Source organism: Bolinopsis microptera, chromosome 12 (assembly GCF_026151205.1).
Source record: "Bolinopsis microptera isolate Bmic1 chromosome 12, MBARI_Bmic_1.0, whole genome shotgun sequence".
Taxonomy (NCBI): Eukaryota; Metazoa; Ctenophora; class Tentaculata; order Lobata; family Bolinopsidae; genus Bolinopsis; species Bolinopsis microptera.
The window spans coordinates 850,869-874,621 of NC_087083.1; the positions used below are offsets into that span (position 1 = coordinate 850,869).

The 23,753-nt window shown below is 39.5% G+C and overlaps 3 protein-coding genes across 3 annotated transcripts; all 3 read right to left on the minus strand.

Annotated features, from left to right (window-relative positions):
- Nucleotides 1-1,136: 1,136 nt before the first annotated feature.
- Nucleotides 1,137-6,729, minus strand: LOC134824022 (uncharacterized). The gene is made up of 7 exons (XM_063835670.1): nucleotides 6,586-6,729; nucleotides 5,968-6,471; nucleotides 5,309-5,809; nucleotides 4,376-5,020; nucleotides 3,612-4,103; nucleotides 2,857-3,357; nucleotides 1,137-2,604 (listed from the first exon to the last, which is right to left on the minus strand). Exons 1-7 carry the CDS (start codon nucleotides 6,703-6,705, stop codon nucleotides 1,462-1,464), a joined length of 3,906 nt encoding a protein of 1,301 aa, XP_063691740.1. The 5' UTR covers nucleotides 6,706-6,729; the 3' UTR covers nucleotides 1,137-1,461.
- A 10,930-nt stretch (nucleotides 6,730-17,659) lies between these two features.
- LOC134824479 (cytoplasmic dynein 1 heavy chain 1-like) lies at nucleotides 17,660-20,650 on the minus strand. The gene is made up of 6 exons (XM_063836384.1): nucleotides 20,636-20,650; nucleotides 20,361-20,492; nucleotides 19,792-20,011; nucleotides 19,413-19,504; nucleotides 18,251-18,433; nucleotides 17,660-17,993 (listed from the first exon to the last, which is right to left on the minus strand). Exons 1-6 carry the CDS (start codon nucleotides 20,648-20,650, stop codon nucleotides 17,871-17,873), a joined length of 765 nt encoding a protein of 254 aa, XP_063692454.1. The 3' UTR covers nucleotides 17,660-17,870.
- A 393-nt stretch (nucleotides 20,651-21,043) lies between these two features.
- Nucleotides 21,044-23,071, minus strand: LOC134824024 (para-nitrobenzyl esterase-like). Its single transcript, XM_063835672.1, has one exon. It carries the CDS (start codon nucleotides 23,016-23,018, stop codon nucleotides 21,360-21,362), a length of 1,659 nt encoding a protein of 552 aa, XP_063691742.1. The 5' UTR covers nucleotides 23,019-23,071; the 3' UTR covers nucleotides 21,044-21,359.
- Nucleotides 23,072-23,753: the final 682 nt, after the last annotated feature.

The following is a 23,753-nucleotide window of genomic DNA, read 5'->3' on the forward strand; positions in this document are numbered from 1 at the left end:
TTATTAATAAGGAAGTTGGTATAATTTCTCGTTAGGGTTTCAGTGAATGCTTTTGTTGGGGATTGGGTTTGGGTCACAACAATTATTGTACAAATTCAGGTTAGGGTTGGGATCAGATTAGAAGGGTAGGGTTAAAGTTTTCGGATAGTCGTTCAATGCCCTTGTAGCTAGAGTAGGGGGTGCACCATAAAAATAAACTTGCTCGGTCGGATTTTTAAAATTTTTGTACCATTGTTTTCTAGAGACTGTGAGAATTTTCACAATACCAAATTTGTCATACCTTTTTAGAAAGATCAGTGAGTTTCGCCTAGATGCCATATTTGATGGTGCGCGGCTTTTGGAGCAAAATTAGCTGTAAAAGTCGCGTAATTTGACCAAATTTGACCAAATTCGTTGATTTTTGTCGTATTATTTGGATATATCTTCAGTTTCTTGAATGAGATCATTCTGAAAATTGGCGACGACCTTCCAATAGGGCTTTCACAACTTTTCGATAAATTTGGTGGATATCGGAGTTGATATAATAATCAAAATGGGGCAAAATACGCTGCTTTTAGCTGTAACATAATGTCTGATGGTTGGATATGCTTTAAACTTTTCGGACACTTTCCTTGTAAGTCTATGATTAAGCTTACCAATTTTTGTTGCAATCAGAGGTCGGGAAGGATACTTAATATCTATTTGTTTGAAGAAAATTGTGCTGGCCGAAATTAGCGCTAAAATGATTAATCATCTGCATCATCCATCTTTTATCAACGGACAAATAAATTTAGAATTACAAAATTAAAATTCGCAGCTTTTGATGAAAAAGTTAAAATTGTATAACCCATAATAATGCAAATTATTATATTGTTTGGTACTGCTCGGTCATATTATTTGGTCTTGACACTGCTCGGCCATGGCCGAGGAGACTCATTTGATTGTCATATTGTTTGGTACTGCTCGGCCATGACCAGCCGAGGAGTCTCATTTTTAAAATCTTTTTAAAATTTTCAAAATGACACTCCTCGGCCATCATACAGGTACATAGATAAATATAAATAAGATTTTATAAAGTTTAACTAAGCTTACATATTAAGCTACGGATAAATTAAATATTATAACTTTAGTAATATTTAAAAACGTTTCCTTTCACCTTTTTGTATTAGCATAATATTATAGTTTAATGTTTATGATATGTTTTAGAACATTCTCAAGATTAAAACTTTAAATCATTGAAAAGGGCTACACAGTAACTTAACTTTAAAACTGTTGAAAAACGATTGAATTAATTTATGCTTATAAATCATTTCATGTGTTTGATATATGTGTTTGTTTATTTATAATCATTAGTTATAACTAATGATTATAACCAGTTGTAATATAATCATACAAAATATTATATACCTAACGTGATAAAATCAAAAACATTTCCAATCTGTAATTGAACATTGAAAACTATTTAATTCGTATTTGGGGTTCCTAAGCGCACATCTGAAGATCCGAGTTTTCTTCATACCGACGATAAGAGTATTCTTTCACCATTTCATCACCATCTACACGAACAAGTACATGTTTCTCCACTGCTTCTTGACTCCCTGTGTGGAAATATCCACTCAAAAAAGCATCGAATTCCCCACTCACATGTACTGATTTATCTCCAGTCAGAGAGGCCCATTTTTGAGCCTCCTCGTGGAGTCCAGTCTGTGATATCCACAAGTAATACTCGTTCTCAAACATAAACACGACATAGTCGCGATAACTTGCCATTCCCTTGATTTCACCCTGGGGAAGACCAGCAAAAGCAGTGCTCCCTTCATCTTCTCCATCCATCTCCATCTCCGACTCATTCCAATTCCAGCTGTACACTTTCCTTCTTGGTTCGCTTTTAACAAAGAAGAATGTTTTACCGTTGTTGTAGTCAGTAAAGGCTGCGTCCACAACCCCCTCAATTCCTGGCCATTGTTCAGCTACGTTCAGAGGGTACCCTGCCGATACCACCGGGAGATTGCTATCATCAGCTTCTAGCCTAACGTAAGTATCACGTGATATGACGTAACCGTACTTTTCGGTCGGGTGATTGAAAGCTGCGTTTATTTCCATTATACATTCCTCATCGGGTTTCATGCATTGTCTTGGCTCGAGATTCAATATGACAGCGTTAAACTCGTTCACTTCGCCTACTTTACCAAAGTCAATAGTGAAATTAACCACCGGAACTTCCGAAGTGTCTGTTCCCGGATCTTGCTGGATCTCGTGATCTTCCGTCATATCCATCTCGTGTGGATTTGTCTTTCCTTCGTTGTAGGGGTCCGTAAATCTGCCGTAGAAATTGGCATGTGCTTGAAACAGCACTTGGGTCTGATTTGTGTACGTGTTTCCAGCGTTTCCAAGGAACATGTCATCCTCGCTCCATGGTTTATCCAAGTTAACCCAGCTCTTTATATCTATCAAGAAGCCATCGCAAAGTGGTGTGATTTCTTCGTAGTTGGTGGGCCAGCCAGAACCAGCATCCCCCCAGGGGTAACCGGAAACGTCACCACCTTTGTTAGGGCAGCCACCGCCCGTTAAACCGAACTTGACTCTGTTCATGTGGTGATGTCCGAATGTTGCCAAGCCGTACACCTGGAATTATAATCAAATGTCACGTGATATTGTTAAAGGTAACAGTCTAATTGAAAATATGCATCATACATGTTTTAAACTAATTACAACACTACAAATCTATAACATTTATTGAGGACGTTACAGAAGGAATATATTGAATGTTGTTTGAGGAGGCCTCACTCTCCTCGCGTCCGACAATGGCGTTTCTCTTGTCGCTAATGTGGTCATTTTATTAAAGGTAAAATTCGTACAGCTAAAATTTGTAAATACCTGTTTCGGTTCAGTTTCTTTCTCCATGGGAATCTTTGGAAAGTTATCCGGCACTGTGTTCTTAATCGCGTGGTTTCTTCTCACCAAACCCTCGTAATATTTCCCATCAGGTCGAATGTAGGTCTGGTGTGTTTCCCCACTGGTATCCTCCATAACAAATAACATTGAGAGGTATGTTTCAGGTGCATTATGGTAAGATCTCTCCATGACGTAAACTTCTATATCTACTTTATTTAAATCAACTCTCTGCCAGTTTACAGTATGCACTCTTTGTCTCAGCTCTTCAAGAGTTTTCGGCATCATGTCAGTTTCCGGGTTACCCTGACCTATGTTTGCCCAAACTCCAGCGTCGTCGAATAGATGAAATCGGATGACGTCGTTGAAGTTTTCTCGGATATCTATACCAGCTCTTTTACCGAGAGGGCCGACTTTATTCGCTGTTGGCTGCACTTTCATCATGTGCCACGTGACTCCCATGTGTGGGAAATCTGGTGAAGACATCTGAAAAGGGTCATAATGAGTCATAATTATGACTAATGAGCCAAATGAAATTCAAACACTATTGTTCTAATGTTGGGATATGCGCTCCATTTTCGTGAGTTATAGGTATGGGGACTGATGACATGTTCATAAGCGGAGAATATTATGCAATATTTTCAGTCAGAAAACGTATTTTAAAATACTAGAAATTTAAAGATTACTCGCGAAATATCACAAAAAGATAAGAAAAAGCTCTTAGATTCATCATGACATACCTGGCAGTAATAGAGAGGAAGTTCGATAGGAACATGATCATCATATTTGTCCCCAAACTTAGGGTGATAGATCGGCAAATCAATCCAATTCAGCCATCCTTCCTTCGATACCTCTACATCTCCAAAAGTGTAGTTAAACTCAGCTTCATATTTAGGGTCAATGTTCATGTAGTGCTCTTCAAGAATCTCCAGTAATTTTCTAATGTTGTCGTCCTGTTCAGCCGTTTCTTTGTCCCTCAGATCAACTAACGCCATTTCTTTTTTCTCCACAGGAACACCCTCTCTTCCTTGCTCACGATAAACTCTGATAAAACCATTTTCCTGGAATCTCCAGACCCCATGCTTTCCGTCTCCAACTAACAAAGCGGTCTGCTCATGCATTGACATGAACCGATGTGTGCCGTGTGTCGCCATGAAACCAGAAGAGGAAGGGTCGTGAGGCATCCCCGAATTGGAATGGTAGTAATAGGGATCGTCCCTCTCTCTTCCATGCTGAAGGACAATTAATTATAATTAAAGGATAACTAAATATAATTAAAGGATAATTCAGTTAAAATCAAGAAAATGGCACATTCAAAGCAACATCGGTTATATTTTCATATTCACTGGATGGAAACAGATTTTAATTTCAAAGACTTTTTTGCAAAAATTTATTCCAAGATCTCCAAAAGGTTAAATGGGATAAGTTTTATCTGTCAAACTTGCAAGAACTGCGATTAGATAACTGCGATTAGATAAAAATAGATCAGATAACAGAAACTAACCTGAGTGTTACAAGCTCCTGTGTGGTTAAATAAAGACTCTCGGATTCTATGCATATAATCTGAGTCCACAATCGAATGATTAACTAGTTTCACAATCTCTTCGTCTATTACAACACCATCAAATTTGTTTTCCAACTCATCAGGAATACACTGCCTCTCCGTAAGATCCAGTTCAACATTTACATAGTCATTCACTTTGCCAATTTTACCAAAATCAATGGTAAAATCAACCACAGGAACTGCGGAAAAGTCAGTTCCAGGATTTTCCTGAATTTTGTGATCTTCCGTTAAATCCAACGTGTACGGATTTATTTTCCCTGCATTCCACGGATCAGTGAATCTCCCGTAAAAGTTGGCATGAGCTTGATATATCACTTCAGTTTGCTCCTCAAATTCATGACCAGCGTTTCCAAGGAACATTCCATCGTCATTCCACGTTCTATCCAGGTTAGCCCAAGTCTTAATATCAATCACAAAACCATCGCAAAGTGGTGTGATTTCTTCGTAGTTGGTGGGCCAGCCAGAACCAGCATCCCCCCAGGGGTATACGGAGACATCACCACCTTTGTTAGGGCAGCCACCGCCTGTCAAACCACTGGCAATTCGAGCCATGTGGTGATGTCCGTACGCTGCTAATCCGTAAACCTAAATTAATGAGAATATCATACATTGAGAGGAAATTATCTTGACCGGTTTGAAAGTCTTATATAAAAGCTTACAAGATTTTATAATTACTAGGATTATATACTATTGAGGGAGCAAAAGCCAAGAATATCAAAACTACAATATAATGCGGATAATAAATGATTCAAAATTTAAATTGCACTATCTTTGCATCTCTTTTGATTTATGGTTACAGGTGAGTTAAAGATCATTCTAGTGTTATTCGCATGATCATGAAGCAAGAAACTGACAGTGCAGACTTCTAAATACCTGTTTTGCTCCAGCTTCCCCCTCAATGGGTATGCTTGGAAAGTTATCCGGCACTGTGTTCTTAATCGCGTGGTTTCTTCTCATCAAACCCTCGTAATATTTCCCATCAGGTCGAATGTAGGTCTGGTGTGTTTCCCCACTGGTATCCTCCATAACAAATAACATTGAGAGGTATGTTTCAGGTGCATTATGGTAAGATCTTTCCATAATGTACACTTCAATATCTATTTTCTCCAGGTCTATCCGTTGCCAATTCACGGTTTGCGCCCTTTCCGTCAGCTCCCTCAACGTTTTAGGCATCTTATCAGTGTCAGGATTTCCCTGACCAATGTTTGCCCAAACTCCCGCATCGGGGAAGCGGTGGAATCGGATTACATCGTTAAAGTTCTCTCGAACATCAACCCCTGCTCGCTTACCAAGAGGACCGACCTCGTTAGCTCTAGGTTGTGCCTTCATGATGTGCCACGTGACTCCCATGTGTGGAAAGTCTGCACTTGACATCTGAAAATATTAAAAATGAAATCATGGCTCTCTGTCCGATGAATTGATAAGTAAAGGCTCAAGGAGATAGATTTTTCTTTCCGTGTCGAAAAGTTCATGAAATTGAATGGCAATAATATGTATTAACAAATTCAGTCCACCATATAACCAAATCATACCTGGCAGTAATAGAGAGGAAGTTCGATAGGAACATGATCATCATATTTTTCCCCAAACTTAGGGTGATAGATCGGCAAATCAATCCAATTCAGCCATCCTTCCTCCGAAACCTCATCTCCAAAAGCGTAATCAAACTTATGGTTAGGGTCGATATTCTTGTAATTCATACTTAGAATTTCAAGTAATCTTTCAGTCTGCTTTTGTTCTTTGGACTGCGTTCCTTTTTTAATATCTTTCAAGTCCCTCGCGTCAATTAAAACCATTTCCTTCTTCTCCTCCGGTACTCCTTTTTTACCTCGTCCCCGATAAACCCTGATAAACCCATTCTCCTGAAATCTCCAAACACCATGCTTACCCTCTCCAACTAATAAAGCGGTCTGCTCATGCATCGCCACGAACCGATGTGTGCCGTGCGTCGCCATGAAACCTAGACCGGAAGGGTCGTGGGGCATTCCTGAGTTGGAGGAGTAGTAATGAGGGTCCGTTTCCTTGTCCCTGGCGTGCTGAGGGGTGATTCGATTAGAAAAGAACGGGAGAGTCATTTAAATGAAAATATCATGTTATAATGCTAACTAAAATGTCAATGACGCTAATCTAGAAGTGTTTAATAAACCAACTTGGGTGCTGCAAGTCCCCGTGTGATAAAAGAGATTTCTCATCGCATCGTCGTGAGGTTGTATTACAGAGTGGCCCTCTGGTAGAAGTATGAGTCCGATGACGAGGAAAATCAGCATCATCGGTCCTACGCGGGAGTAACAGTTTTGGTTTAATATTGACGAGAAGGAGAAGCAGAAAATACTATAGAAACGTAATTAAAGTTTCGATGATATGCAGATGGTGTCAATGGAACAGGGAACTATGGTTGCAATTGAGGACCTGTACGGCCTCCGCAGTTTTAACCGTGAAAGTATAACCGTCCCTCAGAAATGAGCATCTAAACAAGAAGAAATAAACAATTTCGTCACGATTCGAGAATAAACAATTCGCCAGACGCCAGACGGAAGAACAAACAGTAAAGCAACAAGTAAATTGAATCATGAGGTTGGGCGGGATGGGAGAACGTAGGTTTATATTTCTTCCTAATTTCTCCAAAATCTAATATGCGGAAAGCTGATGAGTTATTGACTTATCCGACTTATGATCAGTGATAACATTACACTAATTGGTACCCCATACCAGTGCTAAGGGGGTTGAAATCAAATTATATATCAGCCGTTTATCTTTTTACATTTAAGTTTAACTAAAAGTTTACATAAGCTATTATGCTGTAAAACTAAAGAGTAAGACAGTTGCGTGACAAATGCCCTCCGCAAACCGCAAACCCAGCTATGTGGCGCCATCAATCATTTGATTTTGCAGCAAAATGTACCATATCCCGGACAATTTAACGTTCGGTCGATGCGAAAAATATTTGGGATTACAAAAAGCTCCAAGGGGATGTGGTAGTAGTAGTAGTATGGGGCACTAAAAAAGACCCGACCCCTTTTTTAAACTTGAAGGACCAAAACTTTGAAACTGTTTCTCATCTGAATTATAGTCACGTTCAGATTATGGAAACGTAATTAACATTTCGATGATATGGGGCTAGTTATCTTGATGGTGTCAATGGAATCGGGGAAGGTCCGACAGCACTATTTTCTTGTGTTTGAATTGATACCTCAAATTTGGCACAAAGAAATTCACCCGAACTTGCACAAATTATTTGTCTTAACTCTTAAAGCTATTTTACTATCTAAATAGTTTCAAGAAAATTGTATCGTTGGATCTCCAGATATATGCCTTGGAATCAATGCAAACCACCGAATTGGAGATATTTTTGTGTTTAAGGTGATATCTCAAATTTGGCACATGGAAACTCGCTCAAACTTACACAGATTATTCGTTCTATAATAACCACCATACTTTATGAAAAGTTTCAAGAAAATCATACGGTAGGATCCGACAAAAACTATTGTCCGAATATAATAACTTATTTTCTGAGTCGGACAGATGTCGCTGTCGAAGAAATGTTGCCCAATCAACAGGAAACTACCTATATGGATTGGTTGCAAATGAGGACCTATACTACCTTCGCAGTTGTAACCATAAAAGTATAATAACCGTCCCTCGGAAATGGAGAGTATCCAAACGAGAAGGAAATAAACAATTAGCGTCACGATTCGCAAATATTAAACAATTCTTAACGTGTGATACTCGTAAAATATTTGTTTCACCGTCGCGTTGGACCGTCGACGAGTCCAACTCGGCGCGCGTCCTAGTAGGTTATAAACCCACAAAACAATTCGCATAATATGCTTCGAATTTTTTCAGCCGTGCGTGATATATTATATCACGTACGGCTGAAAAAAAAATCGAAGTACAAAATACGGAAAACGCGTTTAAAAGACGCCAAATGGAAGAACAAACAGTAAAGCAACAAGGAAGTTGAAGGAATTTGTTTCAGAACACTCAAACAGGCAACAGGCTAATGTCAGAGATCGGTTTTTATTTGAATCATGAGATTGGACGGGATAGAAGAACGTAAGGTTTCTTCTTCTTCCTAATTTCTCCAAAATCTAATAAGCGGAATGCTGCAAGTGCAATGAATTATTAACTTATCCGAAATATGATCAGTAATTACATTACAGTTACACTAATTGGTACGCCCTATCAGCCCCCTGGCCCTATCAGTGCTAAGGGGGCTGTTAAGATCAAATTATATATCAGCCGTTTATCTTTTTACATTTAAGTTTAACTAGAAGTTTACATAAGCTGTTATGCTGTAAAACTAAAGAATAAGACAGTTGCGTGACAAATGCCCTCCGCAAACCGCAAACCCAGCTATGCGGCGCCATCAATCATTTGATTTTGCAGCAAAATGTACCATATCCCGGGCACGAGGCAATTTAACGTTCGGTCGATGCGAAAAATATTAAGGATTACAAAAAGCTCCAGGGGGCTGTAGTACTAGTAGTAGTAGTAGTAGGGGCACCAAAAAAGACCCGACCTTTTTTTAAACTTGAAGGACCAAAACTTTGAAACTTTTTCTTATCGTAATTATAGTCACGTTCAGATTATGGAAACGTAATCAAATTTTCGATGATATGGGGCTAGTTATCTTGATGGTGTCAATGGAATCGGGTAAGGTAACACGACATTTGTCCGACAGCGACATCTGTCCAACAGCACTATTTTACTAGAGCTATCTTACTATCTAAATAGTTTCAAGAAAATCGTATCGTTGGATCTCCAGATATATGCCTTGCGGAACCTCAACTACTGCAAACCACCGATTTGGAGATATTTCTTGTGTTTAAGGTGATATCTCAAATTTGGCACATAGAAACTCGCTCAAACTTACACAGATTATCCGTCCTATAACCACCATACTTTATGGAAAGTTTCAAGAAAATCGTACGGTAGGATCCGACATAAACTATTGTCCGAATAACCTATTTTCTGAGTCGGACAGATGTCGCTGTCGAACAGATGTCGCCCAATCAACAGGGAACTACCTATGGTCGCAAATGAGGACCTTAACTGCCTTCACATTTTTAATCGTGAAAGTATAATAACCGTCCCTCAAAAATGGAGAGCATCTATTTCTAAACGAGACGGAGAAGGAAATAATCAATTAACGTCACGATTCGCGGCAATTCGGTAATCTGCCGATGCACATCTGGGGCACACCTCGGGCACACCTCGGGCACAAACTCGGGCACACCTGGGGCACATCTCGGGCACATCTCGGGCACAAAGCACACCTCAGGCACACCTCGGGCAGAACCACCTGGGGCACAAAGCACACCTCGGGCAGAACCACCTCGGGCACAAAGCACACCTCGGGCACATCTCGGGCACACCTCGGGCAGAACCACCTGGGGCACACCTGGGGCACACGATTCGCGAATAAACAATTCGCACATATGTATAATATGCTTCGAACTTTTTCAGCCGTAGGTACGTGATATATTAAGTACAAAATACGGAAACGCGTTTAGAAGACGCCAGACGGAAGTCTTGTAAACGCAGGACTTGTAAATAAGCACTGATAGGGGGTACCAATTAGTGTAATGTTATAACTGATCATATGTCGAATAAGTCAATAGTTCATCAGCTTTCCGCTTATTAGATTTTGGAGAAATTAGGAAGAAAAATAAACCTACGTTCTTCCATCCCGCCCAACCTCATGATTCAATTTACTTGTTGCTTTACTGTTTGTTCTTCCGTCTGGCGTCTTGTAAACGAAATTAAACAATTCGAGTCACGAAATTCGCGAATGAACAATTCGCTTACCTTATAGTTTTCGGAATTTATTTGGACGGACATTAATTGAACGCTGGATCGGAGGCCCTAGCGTTCATCTTAATGTCCGTTCAAGTTAAAGTCCGTTGAATTTTTTTCAAAAATTTTCCATATCGAACTTTTCAAACATTTCGAACCCATTTGATGAAGTTGATAGGTGACATAAGACACTGATCATAAACACATATTTCAACATGTTTACTGCTTAACAATAACGACTGCTTTTATTGCTTACTATATGAAAAATGGATTTAAAAATCATTTGCTAAAATTTTTAAAAAACGTCAAAAAAGATGAAAAAATTCGGGTTTTTGATGGTTTTGAATGCCTTCTATCAGTATCTAGCGTTCATATTAATCATAATGTCCGTTCATAATTATTTATGTTCATTTAATGTCCGTCCAAATAAGGTCCGATAAGGTCACGTACGGCTGAAAAATTCGAAATACAAAATACGGAAAATTTACAAGACGCCAGACTAAATGCAGGAAGAACAAACAGTAAAGCAACAAGGAAGTCGAAGAAATTTGTTTCAGAACACTCAAACAGGCAAATTTATTTGAATCATGAGATTGAGAGATCGGTTTTTAATTGAATCATGAGATTGGGCGGGATAGAAGAACTTAAGGTTTCTTATTATCTTCCTAATTTCTCTGAATTATCCGACTTAATATGATTAATGATAACATTACACTAATTGGTACCCCCTATCAGTATCACATATCAGCCTCCTATCAGTGCTAGGGGGGTTGAAATCAAATTATTTATCAGCCGTTTATCTTTTTACATTGAACTAGAAGTTTACAAAAGCTGTGATGCTGTAAAGACATGAGTTGCGTGATGCAAAGGCCCTCCGCAAACCCCGCTATGCGGCGCCATCAATCGTTCGATATTTTTCATATTATTTACAGTTACGATCAAGCAATAAATATAAAGTATTGCACAGCGATCGGCATTTAATTGAATCATGAGATTGGGCGGGATAGAAGAACGTGAGGTTTCCTCTTCTTCCTAATTTCTCCATTTACCTGGGGACCTCAGGCTATCATGTTTATAAATATAGAGATTAGGCGGAATGACAGGCTGAGCACGGCCCAGTAAATTATTTACAGTTACGATCAAGCAATCTTAGTTACTATATATAAAGCGAGACGATATATATGGTTCCGTACCATTTTACTGACACCACGGCATCAACTTTAACGCGACTTTCCGCAAAAACCGTAAAAAATATACAACTGAAACTTTGTTGACTGGATCAAATGCTTTAATGGCCTCCAAATCAGCAAGAAAAAATAAAAAATTGGTCAAGAAATAGGAGTTTTAGAGCCCAAAATTTGGACTCCCAAGTGGTGTCAAAAACGCGAATTAAATAGGTGATAATTATTTTAGTCTCTTGAGTCTTGAACCATTTTAGGGTTATACGGGTTCCTGCTAGTAAATATAAAGTATTGCACAGCGATCGGTATTTAATTGAATCATGAGATTGGGCGGGATAGAAGAACGTAAGGTTTCCTCTTCTTCCTAATTTCTCCATTTAACTAGACATTTATGCATAATGCTGTTATGCTGTAAAACTAAAGAGCAACAGACAAAGGCTCTCCGCAAACCCAGCTAGCTAATGCTATGCAGCACCATCAATCATCCGATGTTGCAGAAAAATGTACCATATACCAGACAATTTAACGTTCGGTCGATGCGAAAAATAATTAGGATTACAAAAAGCTCCGAGGGGCATCAAAAAATACCAGACTTCTTTTTTAAACTTGAAGGACCAAAGGCAAAGGGCGCCAAATGGTAAAGTTATGCAATTACATTTTACTAATTCCTAAGCTACCAAGTCTGAATTAAAGCGTGCCAACGATCTCATTTAATGACTTCCTAGATCGAGCGCACGTTAGCATGATATTGATATTGATAATGATATACGATATATATATATACAAGACGCATATCTGATATCACAAGCAACAAGTCACGTGCGAGGGGCAAACCTACCATGACACCCAACCATCATGTTTCTTGACGAAGATGGTATGGACTCAGTGTCACTGTTTCTTAAAATCGCAGGTACGTTTTCTCAAAAACGTTTATAATCGTTCGGAGGTAATGCATAATGCAATTTATTCTTGTTCCTAAGAATTGTAAATTTGATTCTTTTCAGCTTCATACTGTCTTTTCAGCTTGATACTTTTCAGTATCAGTACTGTCAGTACTACAGTTTGATCACTGATAGAATATCGAAGAGGGAATGAGAGAAAAGACAATTTTTTTGAGAAAAGACAATTTTATTATTTATCACCAATTCAATACATAATCAATAAATATATATCCGAATAAATTTGATTTAAAATTAAATGATACAAGTATGCTAGCAGCTAGCGCGCTTGTATTTGATCAATATACAATTAAACGCTGTTAAAATGGGTCTCAATGAAGATGACAGTTACGAGTTTTGGAACAATTACTTTTTGTCAACATTTAATTTGCGATATCCTCCCCGATAACATTAACCATTTAATTTAAACATGTCGACCTTTTTAGGGCAGATCAAATCTGAGCGGCAAAAATTATCGATGGCTCTAATATTATTGTAAAAGAAGAAAAATTTGCTTAGATATTAATATCACAATGATATGTTCATGTTATTGTTAATGTTAGTACCGATTATATTTAAATGTGCCGTTATAGCACCGGGATTCGTACCTGTTTTTATAAATGATTAATATAATTCGAACGATAACAGTAGATTTGCTACTATCCTGCCCCAGAAAACAAGCTTGATTTTCTCATTCATAGTCATAATGTCCAGTTTTAGGGTATTTAACATTTAAGGTATTACGAGGCCGTGAAGCAGTGGGCCAGTGGCGTAACGTTGCCTGTTGCCCCCCCCCCCCCCCCCCCCCCCCGCCGAAAAAGCGCCCTCCTGTTGGTGCCCCCTCCCCTTTTGGTTCCCTCCTTAAAATTGAACAAATTAAGTCATAGGTTGTAGGTGATTTTAGAGGATACGCCGGTAAAATCTTTAAAAAACGTGTGTATCTAGAAGTAGAGCAAAACGCGCAGTTTTGCTAATACTTTACTTTTAGTTAAGTTTTCGAAATTTTCCCACATTCCAAGTTATGGGTCCAAGTTACTGCGGACATAGTTCATTATGTGTTTACCGTGTTTGGGTGCCCATCATATTTTACTGTTTACAGATGGGGGCGATATTTTGAACGATTCTATTTTATATTCATCTATTGCTGTACTCTGTAAAATTTGAAAAGTATTTAATAAAAAAACGACGATTTGGACTCGTCGACGGTCCTGATATTTGAAACAAATATTTTACGAGTATCAGTATCACCTTGTAGCGCGATGCACTACTGCGTCGCGCGCGCATCCAATAATGCTTCTCGCAACCACAAAAGCGGATCGGCGAAATGCGAAGGATCGGCATCGTGAATCAAAGTATCACCTTGCTACACGTAATTGTATACCACTAGCAGTCGTGCACGCGAAGCGTGCAAGCGCCGCCGCGGCCGGCCGCCACGCGCGATCAAATGGGGTTACACACTTACAGTGTGTGTCAAGTATCACTCGTTAACTTATCCTATAAATTCACCTATAATTTGTTCAATTTTATTTTTAGGGAGGGGCGCCAACATGAAGTTGAACAGGGGGGCGCTTCAATGAAAGATTTGGCGCCTCCCCTCACAGCGGGGCCCTTCGTTACGCCACTGCCGTGAAGTCTCCCGAATAGAAATATTTTATCATAGAATGAATTACATTTTCATTCAATCTTGCTAATCATTACTGGGCCGCGCTCAGCCTGTCATTCCACCGAATCTCTATGTTTATGAACATAATTATAGCCTGAGGCCCCCAGGTAAGCTAATCATTTCATTCCAGAGTTAAAATATTAATCATGAGACTTCAATGCCTTATAGTTATAACATGTCAATATTAATATATAATATATTTTGCTATAGGTATGCTCTACTGATCGATAAACAATAAAGAATCAACAATTTCCTCCCTGCCGTTTTGATTAATTGTCTATAAGTCAATTAGTTTGCATTATTAATTTGTTTATCACCTTACATAAACTTAAAGTTAAGTTAAACATTCTTTAAATTATGGCACTTTTAATTTGTCTGGCGAAACATGTTGCATGTGCAAAGTATAACAAGAAATGCGGCCGCCTTTCTTTTGTGGATGGCCGCTCAATTTCCCGATCCGTGATTGAGTATTTGATCATATTCCATACCACCTGGGGACCCCAGTCTTTACTGTTTATAAGCATGCAGATATGGCGGAGTGACAAGCCGAGCGCCGCCCAGTTGATATAATTCCATATTTAATTTGAAAATCGTGTATATTTCTATGTAACCATATGTTTATTGTTTATGCAACCTGACACGGATCTGTGCAAAATAGTAATACTAACTCAAAATAATAATACTATGCTATCAATTAGTCCCTAGCGCGCGGGATGCGTACATGGTGAAATTAACAATGTACTTGAACATTTCAGCACCGCGCGCCAACAAATGTTTAATTCAGATTTTCGCGCAAAATAACTTTGCGCAGGCAGACACGTGGGCGACACCTACGCTCGCAGGCAGGCACGCAGGCACGGTCGCACGGACGAAAGCTACCATATACAAAAAAAAACCTCGTTCGCTAACCCTTGTCCTTGACTCTTTTGTGCCTTCGGCACTTTGAGTCATGGATCGGGAAAAAATCAACATCGAATCTATACCGTACAGTTAATTTTAAAGTTACAAGATAATGTACAACTACATGTAATTAATAAACATAATTTTTACTCTAAAAAGGCTAGAGAACGGATTGAAGAAGTCACGTAACAGTCGAGTGTAGACTGTAGAATGATTAATCATCATCCGAAAAAAGTTTACTGGGCCGCGCTCAGCCTGTCATTCCGCCTAATCTCTATTCGTTTATGAACATGATAGCCTGAGGTCTCCAGGTAAAAAAAGTCTGTGCCAACTCACGGCGCTTATTACTTGTCATACGTTACCTGGGGACCTAGTCCTAAGGCTATTATATCTATGTTCATAATCATATCCATAGAGATTTGGCGGAATGACAGGCTGAGCGCCGCCCAGTAAGTCATACATTGTATGACCCAGCTCCCCCTGTATCGTAGAAACGCTACAAAAAATCCTGCTGGTTGCTGACGTCAGCAAAAATACGTGAATTTTGGAAAAACTTTTTCGTTTTTGTTTCAAATCATTCTTATCAACAATAAAATTTTGCATCAAAAATGATGCGGTATGTAGGAATTATGTATAAAATAAAACGTCACCTATCGATTCAAATAAGGCTACAGATATATCAAAGTTTTGTTCAATCGCATTTAAACTTCTGTTCAATTGTATGGGGGTTTGCAGCAAAAAATTACATTGAATCACTCTTCTCACGACAAAAACAGGGTATCAGGGCAGTAATGCCAGGTCACATTAATTACTTTTACAAAGACGGTCGACTGCCAGAACACACAAAACAATTTTTCAATAACAATGGTATACTCACGGTGCACAGTGTTATTGTAAAAAACACACTAATTCTCATGCACCGAATCAAACATTTCCGCAGCTCAGTCCCTCAACAAATCTGTATGACTATCCCAGAAAATGCACCCACTGCAAACTCAGATCACGTGACTGCAGCATCCTGGTTAGCCGAGTACAACACCACACATTTCAGATCTTCGATGTTCTTCAAAGGACCTTTACTCTCAATTTATGCTGTAAATTCAAATGTAAGCACCCTACCCACACTTTTTTCCATAAACCTTTTTAAATCGGCTACAAAACCAAAAACGCATGCTCTTGAACCTGCAGAGTGAAAATGACGATGACACGTGGCCCAGTTTCTTATTACATAATATTCCAGGTCTAAGAAGGTCACAACGTGTCTGAAAGTTACTGGACACAACGGTCATTATATCAGTTTAGTGAATTAGTTAATTAGTTAATTAGTAAATCAGTTATTAGTCATATGGTTATTATTAAGTACTATATATTATATGATATTACAAAAATAAACTATGAATATATATTTGCACACAAAAAAACCAGAACAAACTGATCACAGACTAGCGGCAACTAATATTAATGGATAAGTCACACATCCTAAATTCCAGGTCCATATTTACACTGCCACATTCCCCACTATCACTATTTTCCTATCAGCACAAACCGTAATTAATTGATTTCAACAATCACAAACACTACATATCCAAACTAATGACATGGCATAGCAATATCTACGATATCCTAAATCAGTCCCTAACAAACTTAGCGCGAGTCTGAAAGGCTGTTGGAAGCACAGAGTGCTCCATATTTTGTTTTTATCAATAAACCTTTTTTTTTTCATTTTCATTTTCTTTTTTTCTATAAATTTATTAACTGCGTGCAAATTTGTGTTTCAGATTTGATCTATTTATGATATATATTTATAATTATGTAATAAAGTTATTAATATTATATTCGTAAACATTGGCTGGCTTACAAACCAGTCCCCAAACAAAACAATTTCCTTGACCATTGTTAATGATCTGGCCCGGCGCGCGCTACTTCGTAGCACTTGCCATCGGGCCAATAACATTTCGAGAAGAAAGCGGCGCGCGCTACTTCGAAGAAATTTAGACGAGTAACATCCGTCAATAATTTCCTTAATATTAGTACTTCGGTGAACCTAAATATGTAAGGGTTGACCAACTGTTTAATGTTGACCAACTGTTTAAATCAGTCACACCACACACACTAATTTCTCATGCCCACAACCTGCAACCCCCGTCAGCAATTCGATACCCCCTGGCCTCCACCATCGCTTGGGCTCGCTGGCTGAACGGGAGGGGTAAGTATGAAATATTAAACAAAAGGAGGGGGGGTCTGGAAGATGCTGACGTCATTGGGGAGGAGGGTGATAAAATTGGCCAAAATCTTGCTGATGTCATATGTGAACGTTCCCTTGCCGTGAAAATCGAAAAGAAATGATACAGTGGCATTAGAAGAAAAAGTCAGAAAAACACTAACAATAATCATGAACAATTATAAGCTTCATCACATATCACTACTAAAATTTTCAAATTGAAAATTGACGTTTAATTGAGGCAACTAAGATTCTTTTAGTTTTATAAATCAATTCCATATTAAGTTTGAAAAGTAAAACACTAAGCATCCAATACATTTCGTTATTACTACTTTACTACTGACGAAGTGCATCTAATGATACATCCAAAACTTAGATAATACAATATATCATGCTACTAGTACTACTAAAGATACAGTAGTTTTAATAAACCATTTTAAACTTATCAATAATCAATAATATTGAAAGATAAAGAAAAAAAAACAACATAAATTTAAAACACATATTTATATTTGGCATACCTAAAACACATATTTGGCAAGTTTAGCTGCCCTACAAATAATATCGGGTATTACAAAAGAAATACAGTTGAAAGTTTACAGAAATACAAATGACAGAGCAAGTCTTGTCAAGTTCAAAGCCTGCACTTTTACTCATGAAAAATCACACGTGCGACGCTAACTTGCACGTGCAAGTGAGTGCAGCACGTGCAATCTACAAGTTCGGCACGTGCAGTTTAAGAAAGCCCGGTACACAAAATAGCGACGCCCCTTTCGTAGAACTTGTCTTGGTCAGTTCTAAAGTTGAGGGTTTCAACGAGAGTGGTGCGGGTGTTGTTGAGATACACAGGCAGGGTGATCTGGGGGTTTAGTTAGTTATCTATTAAATTATATATTAAATTACACATAATATAAAGCGATTATTAATGTCAACTTTAACCATGAAGTGGATTCTGGTGGAGAGGTGGTACTTATTGCTTGACAGTCATACTGATTTTGGGATTTCATTGGTCAATAGTGAAAGCTGATTGGTTAATTGCTGTCATGTGTCAAAAAACCGTGCCTCTCCTCCCAACCATATAAATGTTAAATTCACATCTATTAAATATAAAATCACCTGTTTGCCGGATATCTGAATATCCTGGTCCCTGACCCAGCTAATCTTTGTGTACACCAGATCCGTCATGATGTCTTCAGTAATGGTTAGCTTCCCGTCACTGTGCATCGCCCCCATCAGCTTCAGACCGGATATCCCAAAGCTGCTGTTGTCCAGCTCAACTGGAGCGTTGTGAACGGAGACCTGAGTTAGTTTGGGGTCACGTGGGTTACTTTGAAGATTTCAGTTATCAAGATTGGGAGAATATCAAGATGGGGGGGGGGGGGGGGGGGGGGGGGTCACGTCGCGTGGGTTACTTTGAAGATTTCAGTTATCAAGATTGGGATAATATCAAGATGGGGGGGGGGGGGGGGGGGGGGGGTCACGTCGCGTGGGTTACTTTGAAGATTTCAGTTATCAAGATTGGGATAATATCAAGATGGGGGGGGGGGGGGGGGGGTCACGTCGCGTGGGTTACTTTGAAGATTTCAGTTATCAAGATTGGGATAATATCAAGATGGGGGGGGGGGGGGGGGGGTCACGTCGCGTGGGTTACTTTGAAGATTTCAGTTATCAAGATTGGGATAATATCAAGATGGGGGGGGGGGGGGGGGTCACGTCGCGTGGGTTACTTTGAAGATTTCAGTTATCAAGATTGGGAGAATATCAAGATGGGGGGGGGGGGGGGGGGGGGGGGGTCACGTCGCGTGGGTTACTTTGAAGATTTCAGTTATCAAGATTGGGATAATATCAAGATGGGGGGGGGGGGGGGGGGGGGGGGGGGGGTCACGTCGCGTGGGTTACTTTGAAGATTTCAGTTATCAAGATTGGGATAATATCAAGATGGGGGGGGGGGGGGGGGGGTCACGTCGCGTGGGTTACTTTGAAGATTTCAGTTATCAAGATTGGGATAATATCAAGATGGGGGGGGGGGGGGGGGGGTCACGTCGCGTGGGTTACTTTGAAGATTTCAGTTATCAAGATTGGGATAATATCAAGATGGGGGGGGGGGGGGGGGGAGGGCAAGATTGTGGAAACGTGTGAGAATTAAGTTCGACCTCGGACCTTCGAGATTGAATAAGATACACTCCTCAAGCAAATGTTGTTAGCGTGTACTGTATGGCGGGTATATCCACGCGCTAATTTACATGTACGGACGTGCATTTGCACGTGCAGTACAAACCTGTAGTTTGAGTTCCTCAAGAGAATATCCCTTACACTGAGCCACAGACTGTCTTGTAGCAGTGAAGTAGGCTTCTTGCGAGAATAGGCCGCCTGATAATATGGTCACGTGAAATGTGAAAGTTAACGTTTTGATGTTGCTATTTGTTACCACACTTTCACTTTCACTTTAAATCAGTGTTACCACACTTTCGCTTTTATTTTAATTAACCGGATTAGCTGTCGATTCAAAATCTATTCAGCGCTGATACTTAACATAAATTGAATAACATCGGTAAATTAACAAAAATCGGTAAATTAACAAAAAAGAATCCTACAACTAATTGGCTACGAAAAAAATATATATTTAAAAAATAAAATAATTAAAAAATAAAATTTACCCAGCCAAACGGACATCTCCTTCAGGGCAGTCTGGCCCTTCTGTGCTGCCTCTACAATCGTTTGTAGCTGTCTGATCCTCTCGGAGAAGTCAATGATCCAGGGGTTAATGGTTACCCCTGGTACGTTGTATCTAAGCCACGATTTAGGGACTATTCCCTTCTGTAGGTCTGAGAGGAGTCCACGTATGTAGTTAGTTTGCTTCTTTTTCAGATCACATACCTGGTAGAAGAAGGGTTTAACGTTTTTGTAATTAGTCTTCTTATCTTTAAAGGGTGTTCATGATCATAGCTGTGAGCTAGTGCAGGATTTGGAGTGCTCAATAAATTATTATATCACTGCGCGGAAAAGGTAGGGTGAATGTGCAATAACGAGCAGTACTTCGAGCGCACGCGCAGAACACTGACAGTGCACATGTAGAACACTTCACAGTGCACGTGCAGAACACTCAAACACTGCAGAGTGCACGAGCAGAACACTGCAGAGTGCACGTGCAGAACACTCAAACACTGCATAGTGCACGTGCAGAACACTCAAACACTGCACAGTGCACGAAAATCTTAGCACCAACCTGAGAGATATCGTTGAGATCAGTAAGAACAGTTTTGAGGAGGTTACGTCCAATAGTGCACTCCCGTTCAAAGAACCGATAAAGTGGATCCTTGATGTTCTCGACTGTTCGTTTTAGCGCAGCAAGCTCCTCCTGTAGAAGTTAGGTTAACATTTCTGGAATATGAGAGTTAATTTATAGTTTTAACAAATTACAACACTACAAATCTATTACATTTATTGAGTATTATGTAACGTGATGGAAAAGTTTTAAGTGGGCAAAAGCCAATCCAAAACCTGGCTCCATAACATGAAGGCCTCGTTTTAATTTTTATTAAAAAGCTCTAATAGTATAGACTAACTCTTTGGCTCTACGAGAACAGTGAATCCTCGGTTTATAGTTGAATTAATAATATTCAGGAGTACATATATTTGTTGTAGTGTCTGGTTACTGGTTTTATGTGTATGTGACTAGTGCATGTGCAGAATTGAAACTAAATATGTGGCTGGAAATATTTCTTTATGTTCCAGTTAATTTTCTGTCCCTGCACAAGGGGAAACGCTTTAATTTAACCACCGATAAATTTAACAAGTAATAGAATTTTATCAATTTTATATCAATAATAATTGTATATCAACATGAACTAATTTATCTTAGCTATAATTTTTCTTCTATGCTATAAATATATATATATATATATATATATATATATTTCTTCTATACTATAGTCGACAGCGAAATCTAATACCCAATATAACAGGTTAATCACAAATAAATGTTCAATCAGATATTTTTTGGTGTATGATGTAAAAACAAAAATCGACAAGCTACCATGATATAATATGAAAACAAGGATGGCCATAAATAGAGTTTCTGGATGAAAAAAACCATTGAAAAGTGGATTCCAGGGTCACAGTTCTTGTTGCGAGTAGTATCAATTCCTCCAACCTATTGCGTAGTCTTTAAAACAAGATATTAAAGCTGTCTTGGTATCAATCTGAACTTTCTTTCAAAGTTTCATCATTTATTTTGTGATCCATATTTAACCCAATCCAGTTCAGCCAGCTTTTCACAAACAGCCTCCTGAGGCTTAGCAGCTCCAGCGTTAGAAATAGTATCAGAGTTCTCGTACATCATAGTTGCACCGGGGTAAGTGGTCCATTTATCATCAAACTTCTTATCCCGAGAAAACCTCTTTACCATCTCAATGTAATGTGATTGGAACTTTATGTCCATGTTGGTAATAGTAGGCGGTTCTATGCCATCTGATTTATACCCGAAAAAGGCATATGAATCATAAGCATGGAAAGGTGCGAGAGCAAACGAAGGGCTATGACTGACATAAAGTCTGTAGATATCCCGGTTAGTTGCAGCAGACATACCCTCTGCCACATCGTTGGAAGGACATGTTGCTCTCATGTCAGTGGTCATGTGAGTCCATATCATGGTGGGGTCTTGGTCAGGGTACAGGGCTATAACTGTATCCATCACATTTTCAACGTCGGAGATCTCTTCGATGAGTGGTTCCAGCTTAGCTTTCAGCTGATCTTCTGTGTTAAATGGTGGTACAAACGGCCACAACCACACGTTGTATGTTTCCGCAGCTGTGTTGGACACTATGATGGAGATAGGTGAAGTTGGGGTGAAGTCAGCCTCCTTCAGATCCCGGGGAGATACTGTAACCACAGTTGGATCCACCATGATAAGTCCTACATACTCACCTCTCTCTCCCCCAGACATAGGAAACTCAAAGTAAGCCCCCCCACTTGTCATGTTCACTCCTCCTTTCCCCGAGAACTTATTGGCTGGGATGTCTAACAGACATTGTTTCCGACCTGCGAGATCTTCTTGAGTGCACCCGGCTCTGTCAAGCAGCTCTCTCTGAAAATCATTTCCTTGTTCGTGTGTGAATCTCATCTCTGGAGCGGGGCTTTGGGCGATAGCTGCGTGGAACTTGTTATTAGCTAGAGGGGATGAGACTAGAGCAAGGACAGCTGTGGCACCTCCACTCTCACCAATCAGGGTTACTGAGCCAGGGTCTCCTCCAAACGCTGCGATATTATCTTGTATCCAGTCTAAAGCTGCGACCATATCTCTGATACCATTATTAGCATAAACCCCTGCTTCCTCATCCCACAGCTCCTCCACTGAACTGAAACCAAGGAAGCCCAACCTGTAGTTAATGTTAACAGTCACAGCATCAACCTTATGGGTAATCTCAGAATCAAAACTGTATCCAACTGCCTCCCCATACCCCAACATTAACCCGCCACCATGGATCCATACAAGCACAGGTTTGGACTCCGTCACGTCACTAGACCGTACAGTTAACACCAAACAATCTTCAGTCCCCTCCCCCGAATCAGCCTGGATACACGTGATAGCAATGTCATCTTTTGCTTTAACCTCCTGTCCTGGGTCAGATATCATGTGCCTAACTGGAGGTCTGAACCTTGACTCTCCTGTAGGCGGTTCAGCGTAACGTATATTGTGGAACTCGTGGATTTTTGTGTTTCCATCGTTTAGGGTTACTGTTTTTCCAATGACCTTCCCCGCACTGGTTGTTCTTACTACGATGTCGTTGTTCTTGTAGAGGAGGAGGATTAGGAGGATTATTGCAATTGAGACTGCCACCAAGAAGACGAGAACTGCGGACAGTATTTTACAGTTTTTCTTCATTTTCGTCTTTTTGTCATGTGTATACTGTGTGGAGGGGAAATGTATTGTTAATATAACAAATAACAATGTTATTTGAGTGGAGGGAATTTTATTCTAGATGTAAAGGCAGAAAAGAGGGTGGGAAAATGCAAAAAAAAACACAAATAAAAAACAACGAAAACTCAAAGAATACAAAGAAAACAAACGAAGACGCATCCTACACAAAAACATTCATAAAGCCGACAAGCTGGCTGAATACTCTAATAGGAAGTAATTTGCCAAATTGGAATTTAACATGATAGTATCGTCGTGATTAATTATACGAGCTTGTGATCTGAAGAGGGAAGAGATTTACCTTGTATGGTAATAAACCTTACCTTATATGGTAGTATTACCATTGAAACTAAATTAGGTCATTTGGAAAATTGGAAAATAACAGGTTCTCACGCTGTAATTCATTGGAAGAGATCGTGATAAGAATAACATGTTGAAAATTACATCCCCAAAATATAAGCTGATTGCAGCTCAGAAATTGTACCGTTATAACAAACCAATGCCAGCCAGGGACAAAAGGAAATCGCGGCATGTACGGAATCGCGATTTTTCCCATTATTTGCGACAAATTTTATGTATAGTTTAATGTAAAGTCTGTTAAAATTCGCGGTATCGCGATTTTTGGCCGAAATAATCGCGAAATCCTTTTGTCCCTGATGCCAGCCACAACCCTTCACTTACAACGTTTTATCAGGCACAACT

Bases quoted from the DNA above. Each gene is read 5' to 3' on its own strand.
- LOC134824479 (XM_063836384.1), bottom strand. The intron at 20,012-20,360 runs GTTGGTGCTAAG...TTCTTCTACCAG, and splicing joins ATCTCAACGATATCTCTCAG to GTATGTGATCTGAAAAAGAA. The intron at 17,994-18,250 runs GTGATTTTATAT...CTAAACCCCCAG, and splicing joins TTCAGATATCCGGCAAACAG to ATCACCCTGCCTGTGTATCT.
- LOC134824022 (XM_063835670.1), bottom strand. From the start codon at position 6,705: ATGATGCTGATTTTCCTCGTCATCGGACTCATACTTCTACCAGAGGGC. The intron at 6,472-6,585 runs GTTGGTTTATTA...ATCACCCCTCAG, and splicing joins CGGGGACTTGCAGCACCCAA to CACGCCAGGGACAAGGAAAC. The intron at 3,358-3,611 runs GTATGTCATGAT...GACCCTTTTCAG, and splicing joins TTCCTCTCTATTACTGCCAG to ATGTCTTCACCAGATTTCCC.
- LOC134824024 (XM_063835672.1), bottom strand. From the start codon at position 23,018: ATGAAGAAAAACTGTAAAATACTGTCCGCAGTTCTCGTCTTCTTGGTG.